General features: G+C 41.9%; 2 protein-coding genes across 4 annotated transcripts; one reads left to right on the top strand and one right to left on the bottom strand.

Annotated features, from left to right (window-relative positions):
- The first annotated feature begins 493 nt into the window (after positions 1–493).
- On the top strand, positions 494–3,972 carry mcfd2 (multiple coagulation factor deficiency 2, ER cargo receptor complex subunit). 3 transcript variants are annotated; one of them, XM_034552117.1, is made up of 4 exons: positions 494–609; positions 1,314–1,478; positions 1,615–1,774; positions 2,541–3,972. In XM_034552117.1, the coding sequence occupies exons 2-4, from the start codon at positions 1,315–1,317 to the stop codon at positions 2,670–2,672; spliced, it is 456 nt and encodes a 151-aa protein (XP_034408008.1). In that variant the 5' UTR covers positions 494–609; position 1,314; the 3' UTR covers positions 2,673–3,972. The 3 variants fall into 3 exon arrangements, with proteins under 3 accessions (XP_034408008.1, XP_034408007.1, XP_034408009.1); XM_034552116.1 differs by having other exon boundaries at positions 1,311–1,478; XM_034552118.1 differs by having other exon boundaries at positions 521–633; positions 1,311–1,478.
- Positions 3,973–4,959: 987 nt separating this feature from the next.
- Positions 4,960–6,457, bottom strand: prop1 (PROP paired-like homeobox 1). The gene is made up of 2 exons (XM_034552525.1): positions 6,185–6,457; positions 4,960–5,337 (listed from the first exon to the last, which is right to left on the bottom strand). The coding sequence occupies exons 1-2, from the start codon at positions 6,455–6,457 to the stop codon at positions 4,960–4,962; spliced, it is 651 nt and encodes a 216-aa protein (XP_034408416.1).
- Positions 6,458–11,772: the final 5,315 nt, after the last annotated feature.

Here is an 11,772-nt window from a genome sequence, read left to right as displayed (position 1 = left end):
ATCTGACAAGTGAGCGGCTGCCAACGGGATATCTCTCCCCCCCCCCCCCCCCTCTTAATGACGTAAAGAGTCACCTCAAAGGTTTAGTCTCTATCAAGGCGCCACACTGTATCTAGTCCCATGTGTGTAAAATGCTCACAAATTACATCGCGAGAAAGTGAATATTTTGTCAAATGTACCCAAAGGTTAGTTTGCATCACGGATTTAATCAAGACATGTTGCAACCCTGCGCATTAAAGGTTTGTATTGGTTATTCGTGGTATAGCTGTATACTTATCTTAGTATAACCTCAAACATAATTTAGGAACATGCACTGAATATAATACAATTTAATTCAGTCGTGGACTGCTAAAATAAAAAACGTAGTCTGTCAAGCGAGATATCCGGGAGCGGGTGACTACAACAGATTGGCTGATGGGTGAGTAAATCCTCTCGCTTCAGTTGTGTACTCTTCGACCGCTTTAACCAATCACAATGAGCTGTCGTGTCAAAGTGGAGCTACGGCAAGCCACTTGGTCTCTAAAGGCTGCGACTCATTATTGCTGTTTGCAGCCGACGGCTAAATAAACATAACTGTCCACGGAGTCGAGTGAACGCGTCATTTTCCAGGTCAGAATTCAAACGACAATTCAAGTAATTATATCATTGAATGTCTTGAATTGTTTGTGCATTAAACAGTTCATAGTATTTTTTTTAACGCAGTCCTGAAATGAAGCTCCATGCTACCAAATGTTATTACAGACGGCTTGTCCAGGCATTACCTTCTGGTCATATTTAACATAACGTCAGTTATTTAACCCTGTGGTACGTACAGTATTGTAAGTTAGCTTCATATGCTATTACATTAAATATAAATATTCAGCCCATTGTTTTACGGAGGTGGTTAATATCTTCCCTCTTAACACCGTTTACACATTAGACAAAATAACGCCATATGGCTGTATTTGTCTAATTTGATTTTGATTTACAATCATGACTTTATAAATGTTGTCTTCTCTGTTGGCCAAATGGCGCCTAGTTAAAACAAATGGCGCCTAGTTAAAACTAGTTAAATGTGATTAATGTAGCTCTAACAGGTTGTTAAAAAGAGAAACCAGATATTTATTAATGGGGGTTATTCAGTTGCAACACTGGGATGTATAAATGAAAAGTGTGAGGGTAAGAGCTGAAGATTGAAGAGTAGAAACAAATATGTAAATTCACCGTATACGAACAGGATGCAGCTTTTACATACGTAAGATGTGATATTCCCCAAAAAGTGTTTACGTAACTAACTTGACTGTCTCTTTTACCTGTCTGTCTGTCTCCAGCAGAATGAGGAGTGGCAGGTGCAGTGTGCAGTGGGGGGGTCTGATCGTCCTCCTGTCCTGCTGTCTGCTGTGTGTCCACTCTCAGGTGGATCCCCAGCAGCACCCGCCGGTCTTAGCGCATGTCTCCGGTCACGGTCGCCTGGACAAAAACATGATCCAGGACAAAGAGTGAGTGTCACCTCCGCTTTCACACGGGTTCTCTGTGGATGCACGGATCAGGACTTATTTGCACAGAGGGGTGAACTTTGAACATAGTCTCACACACACACACACAATGGAGCCCATTTTGACTCCTCTCTTCCAGCCACATCATGGAGCATTTGGAGGGAGTGATCGACCAACCAGAGAAAGACATGACACCCCAGGAGCTCCAGCTGCACTATTTTAAGATGCACGACTACGATGGCAACAACCTGCTGGATGGGCTGGAGCTTGCCACAGCGATCACACATGTACACAAAGAGGTGTGTGTGTGTGTGTGTGTGTGTGTGTGTGTGTGTGTGTGTGTGTGTGTGTGTGTGTGTGTGTGTGTGTGTGTGTGTGTGTGTGTGTGTGTGTGTGTGTGTGTGTGTGTGTGTGTGTGTGTGTGTGTGTGTGTGTGTGTGTGTGTGTGTGTGTGTGTGTGTGTGTGTGTGTGTGTGTGTGTGTGTGGTGTGTGTGTGTGTGTGTGTGTGTGTGGTGTGTGTGTGTGTGTGTGTGTGTGTGTGTGGTGTGTGTGTGTGTGTGTGTGTGTGTGTGTGTGTGTGTGTGTGTGTGATGTCTATTGTCTAAAAAGTTACTCATGATGACTGCAGAAAAATTAATCTAATTTTTCCTGTTAAGAAAAAATCTTTCTGCAATATTATTGAAAATATATATATGTAGAAGATGTAAAGACATTTTAAAAGTTAAACCACCTCAAGTGTAAACTGGATTTTAGTTTGAAGAATTCAAATTTAAATCTTGCTTTGGAGTAAAAAAACTGAATTGATGCTTGAAAACTAAATTATTTTAAACTGGTTTTAAAGTTTGGTGCCATACGATTTGAAAGTTGGACCTCGATTTTAATCCGGTTTGAATAGGAGTTATTGATTGAGTTGTCGGTGGGCGAACATAAAGCCAAACTAAACAGACACCAAAATAACTTGTACTTGCTTATCCCCAAAAAAATCGTATGAAGAATGAATAACATCTGTTGTCCCGCGTGGACACATGAATGTAAAACTTATTTTTGTTTGTTTTCATCATTAGGAGAGAGGAGAGGACAGCCAGCCAATGAAAGAGGAGGACCTTGTCATTCTCATCGACGATGTCCTGAGAGACGATGACAAAAACGACGACGGTTACATAGATTATGCAGAGTTTGCCAAATCGCTGGAGTAATGTGTCGCCTGGTTGTGGACGTCCTCTGAGTCCGACAACGACATCAACAACAAGAAATCTGCAGATGAGTAGGCGAACTGAAAAGCTGCCACCAAGCGGTCTAGAAACCCATTGTTTAATCTTTTCTTTCCATCTCGCAGGCGATCAATAAGGGTTATTGGTAATTTCTTTCTGAGCTTGTGATACTTCCGTTTTCCTTTTTTTTTTTACTCAGCAACTTAGCTGGGAGCAGAAAACAGTTATGCTAGTAAGTTACTAAGCAACAAGAAAAAGGAGGAAAACAAAATTGTCTTTTTTTTTTTGTTGCCTCTGACTTTTTTTCCTTGAAACCATGCCTTTTTTAAACGTTATTATTATTATTATTATTATTATTTTTAAATAAAGGGTCAGTTCCCCCAATATTAAGAGACACAGTCTTCTACCTAACCCTGACTAGTAATTCTGTTTTAGTGAGCTCTCAAAATCCCAATACTTTCATTGGGAACTAGTACAACCAGTAAAGTGGTAGCAGAGGTTTCAGTGGCAGGTACATCGCAAAACCGTGGCAAAACTAAACCCCGAACTCTGTGCATGGCCCTTTTCATACATACATGGGCTCTGTAGTGTGCTTCTGAATCTACACGTAGCCCGATGGCATCAAATCCAAATGTCATCGTTGCTTTAAATGGAGCTCAATTTCCATTTGAAACGGGTGACGTGTACACACTGGACTTATTGGCACAAGCATCGCGGTGCAATACCCTTCACGGTGGCCCAAACGATTCCCTCTGCAAACAATTCCCTTTCATTTGCTGTTTTCTTTTCTTCTGTTTTCTCATGATAACCAAAAAGTGGCCTTGACTTGCATGTGATAGAAGTTGTATTTTTGAGGTTTGCGGGCAAAACAACACATTGAATGTCGATAGCAGATGTTTCTGGAGATTACTACAATTATTCGAGCCAATCGTGCGTCGTCCTCGACTGCGTCTGCGAGCCAGCTGAAGCTTGACGACGACGGTGAATGTGAAGCGGCACCTCGCCGACGACTCGTGATCACTGGATCTGAAAGCACACTGGTGGACTCTGCTGCCACTGCAGTTGTTTAATAAGCTGATGTATGTTAGCTACAAATCATTAGCTGCCTTTTTTTTTTTTTTTTTCAAAATCTCTGTGTGATTGATGAGATCCATATTTGTGCCATCCAGTATTGATTCTTTAATCGGTTCACGTTGTTGATTTATATATTTAAAAAAAACAAAGGATAACAAATGCAACTGCATTGTTTCTGGAATGTGAAATATTAAAAACTGTAATCTACAGATTTGTGGTGTGGTTTTTTTTCTTTCTTTTAATGGATTGTGATGTGGGGGAAAGAAAAATATTTGTAATCTTAATTTTTTTTTTATTTAGATGATCATGTTTCATGTACTGTACATTGATATACATTGGGTAAATTGGCATTGCCCCTAAAGGGGATTGTGCACACGCAGCAGATGAAAGACAACACATTTTGGCTTTGCTTTAAATTGCAATGAAGAAAATAACCAAGTATGTCCACTGATGTGCAAGACATCACACTACAGCATCAAATAAGAATACTTTGTCAGCTGTTGTAATGACAACTTAAAACAAATAAATGTTGGAAAGACCAAAGAGCTAGTTATTGATTTTAGGAGGAGGTTTCCCCAGTGATAATTGCGGGTCAGCAGATAGAAAATGTACAGTCATATAAATATCTTGGGGTCCATCTGGACAGTAATGAACTGATGCTGTATTTAAAAAGGCTCAGTCAAGACGTTTCTTCTTGAGGAAGCTTAAATCCTTTGACATCAGCAGAAAGCTTCTTCACTAGAGGTCACTATACAAAAGAGGACAAGGGCCAAGTTAAAAACAATCATTTCTTTTGAAGGCCATCCACTACACGCCGTTTTTAATGGACTCATTCAGTGAGACTCAGGAGGCCTCAGTGTTCTACTGAACCAGATCACCTTTTGTTCCAGCAGCAGTTCGATTTTTTAATGAACACCTTTAATTATTTATTTATTTTTTAGATTTAGCATCTTTCTAATGTTTTATCTTCCTGTTTTGTTTGTTTCTTGTCTGTTGTGCTCTGTGGACTGTCTATTGTTGTCTGTATGAATTTTTGGTGTCAAATGAGTTTCCCCACTGGGGATTAATACAGTTTTCTAATCTAATCAGGGAATGGCTTAATGAGTAAGAATGTGTGTGTGAATGCAAAACAAATTGGCCGTGCATGATCACTGGATTTTCTTTTATTAATTCTTTTTAATTGGCCTCTTGTTACTTCTTAGCTCCAGTGCAAGGCGGGGTCCAGAGGCTGCATGGGGGCCAGCGAGAACATGGGCGAGGTGAGGCCGCTCCTCAGCGGGCCGTACCAGTCCTCGTGCTGCCGCTGGGCGGTCGGCTGTGGCGGGACGCTTGGGCTGGGGCAGGGGCACGGCCCCACCGGGCCCGGGTGGCAGGAGTACCCCCCAGAGGGCAGCATGGGGGGGAGGCAGGGGATGTGAGCCAGGGGCTGGGTGTAGTACTGCCGAGCCATGCCGGGCGCCTGGACATGCATGCCGCCCAGCAGCGCTCTGTGGCCAGGCATCACACCCACTGGGAGGACTTTCTGGGAGGCCCGCTCCTGCTTCCGCTGTTTGGCTCTTCTGTTCTGAAACCAGACCTGCTCGGACAAGGACAGGATGGTGACAAGGTCCGATCAGTTGGCCTGCACCCCTTGGGTCAAGTAAAGCTAACAGCTGACATTATAATGCATTTCTAGTGGGTTGGTTCAGCAAAAGTGAGACTTTTTAAAGCATTGCGTTGTTTTGGCATTGAAGAACACTCCTGATAAGACTGACACTACCACACCTCATGTGTCCAGGGAAAGTCAACCTCTATTGCAGACGGGTTTTTCATAAAGCCACATTGCTGCTCACATTTCAAAATAAAATGCGGAATAGTGCTTTCAAGTGAAGTGGGACAACTTTGTAAGGATGTTTCATGCATGTATTATACATTTAATTTAATACTGGACGACAGTGACGAAGTGAATGACAATGTGCAGTAATTAAAATGCAAAAGTCAAATCTTCACATTTAGGAACCTGGAAGCAGTGAATTGTTTTGATATTATTGTTTAATACAGGGCAATTATAGGTAATACATTATTTTATTACCTATAATTTATTACAATATATTATATATTATTTTTATTTGTAAAGTAATTTTCTGATGATCAACTTATTAATTTTCAGCACATCTGGATTGCATGTTATTGCCAGATGTGCTAACGTTGTATTGGGTGTCTTCATTTGACAGTAAACGCAATGCTTGCGAAACAAACATATGATTCAATACGAGTGGTATCAGTTGTAGTTTATGTAAACGCATTCTGCAGTGCTGTGAGTCCCCGCTGAAACCACAGATATATTATTAGACAATTAAATTAAATGAGTGAGTATTTGGTTTATCGTTCCCTCTCAATATCCGTGGAACTTTTGGGACGTCTTAATTTGAAGGCCGTCCCACCTGTATGCGAGCCTCGTTGAGCTTGGTGATGCGAGCCAGCTCCTCTCTGTAGTAGATGTCGGGGTACTGGTTTTGTCCAAAGGCCACCTCCAGCTGCTCCAGCTGCTTGTGGCTGAAGGTGGTGCGGTGTCGTCTCCTGGCCGGCGACGGATAGGCCCGGCTCCGCCTGCCGAGGCTGATTCCCATGGAGGTCTCGCACAACGTCACCTTCCTCACTGACCCTCCTATATCTGTTTTCAGCAGGAAGAATACGTGTTGTTGAGGCTTTTGCATGGACGCCGAAAAAATACTTTTTTGGAGACAATTCTCTGGCTCCTATTTCCTGAGTTATTTGGCATGATACAAAAAAAGAAAGAAAAGTGGACTAAAAAAACGTGTGCGAGCCCATTTCACCAAATGAGTGTCTCAAAAAAGAGGGATTACACTGACTTTATGGTTCCCACTGCCACCAGCAACCTGAGAGCCGCGGAGCTTTAGATGCCAAAGACAAAACTCGTGAGAAAAAGATACCAGAAACTGGGGGATTTGACCGAGATTATTACCACAAAGTGACTAATCTGACAAATTGGTGCGCTGAGTTGACCTTGTCCGTCCACATCACGACGGTTAAAGAAGAGGCAGATGAGGCGGATTTGATAATGGGTATTAAAAGTGTACTCTCGCTCAGAACTATTAACTATTTTCACCAAACCCGGTTACATATTCATACAGTTTAACACTAATCCCTTGATTACAGATTTTAAATTGATACTTAGCAAATAATACACTATTATACTAGATTAATAGACCCATAGGAAGTACAGTTGTTTTAGGGGTTTGATTCTAAAGCAGCCACCAGATATTATATGCTGATATTCAATGTCAAAACTGACATAGTTAATTTCAACAATTTTGATCTTAAACAAATTCAATGTTTAAAAAAATAATCCTAAATTGCTTTTAGGCCAACACTGTAACTTGTTTAACTGCATTAAAGTAAGCTTCATAAAATTAAGAGAAATATTGCTGAAAGCATGCAAGATTTGGTAAGAGAAAGACTTTCCACTGCAGGTCTCCCTCCGTCGCCGTGTTGTAGGGGAAACTTCATCATAATGTAAAAATAAACTAGCAAACATAATTTTGGACATGAACTCACCTGCACTGGAGCTGACAGTAGCCATATCAGAGTAAACCTCTGCACAGTCCTGGTGGCCCCTTCCTGCAGCTCTGCTCGCACAGCGACTGAACCCCCACACGGACACCACTGACCGTCAAGTCACATGTCGGGGCCCGCCCACCTTTTCTACCTTTACCTGTGTGACAGGCTGCGTCACAAACCGCAGTGGGCTGCCCACTGGGACTGTTTGTAGAATGCCCTTTTGGTGGTTACTTTATAGAAATAAAACAGTCTGGATAAGTTTATGAAACATTGATATTTCTCCTTGTGACAACAACTTTTCTCCTTGACTCTGACGGACTTAATTTAGACGTTGTATTGGACGTCTATGTTTGTCTCAGAGCATTGTTGTATCCATTTTTACATATAAAACAAATTGCATTTATTCAAATGTTGTTGTTGTTGTTGTTGTTGTTGTTGTTGTTGTTTCAACAAGGACACATGTGCATTGCCTGGGCCTGGTTTTAAATTAAGACTGAAAGAAACAAATTAATAAAAAAATAATTTAGGCCAAAACACAATGTGTGTATATATTGCCAATCAATGCCATGGTAATAATAAAAAAAAAAAAAAAAAAAAATATATAATATATATAATATATACTATACAAGAACAAGTTTATGAAACTATATTGATATTGATATTTCTCCTTGTGAGATTGACCATTCAACACTTACAGTATGTATTTTGCCATGTACATTGGCTTGTGGTGCTCTAAACGGCAAAACTAAATAAAAAATGTGAAACATTTGAAAAGACATAAACAAAGACTCTATCCAGAAATCAGGACCCGGTACTCAAGATACTCCACAAACCTTGATGTGAGCCGTCTCATGTAGGAACTGTTTTCTTTCAACCATTGTTCCTCCATGAAACTGCTCACAACAAGGTCTGGCGTATATGTGTGCATTTGTATCGAGTGTAGAAGTGTAAGTTTGAGAGTGTGTGTGTGTTACGTTCACCCACATTTTCAATCATGCGTTTTAATTCAGGTCATGCAGGTATGATAACCAACTGAGATTTGTCCTGTGCATTGGAAGAGCATAAGTATAACCATTCTTTACATTTTTGTTCTCACAATATATAGATTGTTTCTGGTGAGATGCAACTGTCCATGGGACCACAAGGTGGCTCTATTATATCAGGTTGTGTTTCAGGAAACTGAAAAACGGACTAAAAAAAAACCTGGCACGCGCACACAAAAGGCAGAATCCTCATCCGGTATATATTTCGACACTGTGAGTGTGGGACCACCCAGCTGAGTACACTCCCCGGTCTACCGCAAACACAACACCCTCCCAAGACAGCCCTCTGCGTCTACTCTGCCTTGATTGACAGGGCACCCTGTCGGCCAGATTAATTTAGCTGAACTCCTGCGTGACCTCTCGTGATCCCGGCTGCTATCGGCGGTTCCCATGGTGCTAAACTCAGGAATGGCCCTCTCGCACTGCGCTGGACACTAGCAAGAGACCCGCTATGGTTCCACTCAGCACTGAGTCATGGCAGGACAGCAGGGGAAGTGAAGTGGCTCACGTGGTTGGAGAGCAGCAGCTGGCTTTTTATCAGGGCTCAAACAAGACAGTAATCCATCATGGACTATATTTGTGAACAATGCTATGTGTTTATATAGCCTGTATTTATATCCATATAGTGGCCCTAATGTGTACTTGAAAAAAAAAAACTCCTGATACTCAAGGAGGCTAGTTACCAGATCAGATTTCTAATTTGATACAATTTTTAATCGGAGTGCGAGATTTTATTGAGAGGACGTGTCTGTCATGTCATGAGCCATTTGACCCTGAGCGACACATACGAATCTGGAGTCCAGACGAAGACTGGAGGCCGTGTCACACTGATACCGTAGACTGTACCCAAGATGCTTTGCCAGGAAAGTGTAATAGACCAAGTGCAGTGATTGAATGACCCGCTGCCCTTTTACATTTTTACATATACTGAGGTTGACTTGAGAAATTGTCCTTGGGGATTCAATCTATGTGTCTGTGTGTGTGTGTGTGTGTGAGAGAGTGTGTGTGTGTGTGTGTGTGTGTGTGTGTGTGTGTGTGTGTGTAGCCAGAACCCTATCAAAGCACATGTCTGCATTTTCTGTCTACGCCTGCACTTCTGTTTGTCTCCCTATTCCATATACAGTAAGACTTAAAACGTGATATCTTCTTAGTCATTCAGTATAAAGTAAAACAAAGTGAAGTTACCTCACCTTTTTGGGAGGCTTGTTAAATGTATAGAATTGTTACATCTCAAAATCAAGACCACATTTCGTAGAAAAACCCAGACTGTCTCAAACGGATATAAACAGATATACAGGACCACGTGTCCTCCTCTTCACCACACAAATTACGTTGAAGGCACAAAAGGCGCAAGAGGAACATTTGAGTTGTGCAACTGCCTCAAATTTGGATTGGTGGCCGAGTGAAATATGTTTATGTTTAGTGCCAATAAAACAGTTCTTCTTTGTGCTGTAAAGCAGTGCCAAAGTTTTTACTTCAGAATGCAGTGAAGTGCGATTGTTATTAAAGATCTGCTTGTGCTTACAGCAGCTCTCTTGTCTCAAGATTCACCTGGTATCAATGTCTTGCTATGAATTGCTATAAACAACATATCATAACATATGTGACAATGGGTCAAATTACTAAGTTTTCGTAAAATGGGTCACTCAAGGAGACAAACTCACAGATGATTATTCCTTGACTATACATTTCATGCCGCTTGTGTCCTCACAAAAACTAGGAAAAAAGATCACATTACTACTGTGTTAGCTGCTCTGCACTGGCTGCCTGTAAAATCAAGAATCACATTTAAAATTCTTCTTCTCACCTACAAAGCCTTGATTGGTGATGCACCATCATATCTTAAGGCGCTTGTAGTACCACATTACCCCACTCTAGAGCTGCGCTCACTAAATGTGGGGCTACTCGTGGTTCCTAGAGTCCTGAAAAGTAGGATGAGAGCCAGAGCCTTCAGTTATCAATCTCCTCTTTTATGGAACCAGCTTCCACTTTCAGGCCGGGAGGCAGACACAGTCACCTCATTTAAGAGTAGACTTAAGTAGGCTTAGGTTTGCCCTGGTCCAGCCCCTAGATATGCTGCTATAGGCTTATAGGCTGCTGGGGGACGTTTTAGGATACACTGAGCACCTATCTTCTCTTCTCTCTCTACTTATGGATACATTTACATCTCTCCATTGCACATTATTAACTCTGCTTCCTCCCCGGAGTCGTTGTGACTTCACGTCTCGTAGGGTCCATTGGACCTGGCGGTGTCTGATGCCTCCTGCCTGGTGAGCCGGCCTCCTGCCATGGCCCTGCTGACATTCTAACATGCTGATACTGAAAGTATGTTTACCACACTCAGCATTTTACCGTAGCTTGTACGCATGCTAACGTTTGCTCATTTACACAAAGTACATTTGACGTTGGTGAGAATTGTCATATAGTTCCGCAGTTAGTCAGTCAAACAGTCCAATTGTTGACTGCACTAGGTTTTACATTGAGATGCACATAGTGGCAATAAATTATCACAGTCTTGCTCCATTATACAGCAGGTGCAGACAATCAGGAATGACATGTTTTGGCATGTTTTTTGCAATGGTTTGTCTGTTTCAGTTAGAAAGCAGTGCACACGTTGGGCGCCAATGCACCAGGTTTTATCTACAAATTGGAGCATTGATACACCAGCATACAGACAACATGCCACCATCTGATCCCTACCAATGTACACACTGAGCCATCCCCAGCGACCCACACAGTATGTGTGCAAAGCAGCACAAACCAAAAGCAGAACGAGAAATGAATCTGCTTTTATGTTCCCATACATTTATCTTTCTCTGTGTGTGAGGGGTGAACAGAACAGGAGATGCAGAGATGTCTGGAAGGGAGGGATCGCCAAAGCATTGCTCTCCAGTGTGTGGAATGCATTTCTTTTCAAAGTGCAATAAATGTATGGCAATTTATCCTGGTTCCATCATTGACAATGGAACTATGTCTTTAGATAATTAAGGGTCACCGGTTTGATGCAGCACCCAGTATGTCCAATTGAATTGCCATTGAGCTGTGAGTTGATATATTTGCACGCATTGCAATTCAATCTGCACAAGAGCCAGTAAAAATGGGAGTAATATTGTGATATTATTGTGAATATTTGGAGGGAAAAACTTCTTATCTCTCGTCGCAGTTTCACTTTCTGTCGCACAACACACATACACACATAGACGCATGCTTTAGACTACACACGCACGCCTACACACCTCGACACAATACGCACACACTTACACACCACACACAAACCACGCCTCTCCTACAGTGTCCTCCTAAGGAAAATCAACATGCAAGTCATATAACACTAGGGTGCTCAGTTTCAAGAATCATAACCACAGACACACGCACGCACACACACACACGCACGCACACACACACAC

Source organism: Cyclopterus lumpus, chromosome 15 (genome assembly GCF_009769545.1).
Source record: "Cyclopterus lumpus isolate fCycLum1 chromosome 15, fCycLum1.pri, whole genome shotgun sequence".
NCBI lineage: Eukaryota > Metazoa > Chordata > Actinopteri > Perciformes > Cyclopteridae > Cyclopterus > Cyclopterus lumpus.
The sequence above is the reverse complement of the archived record's forward strand: the minus strand, read 5'-3'. Positions and strand labels throughout refer to the sequence as shown.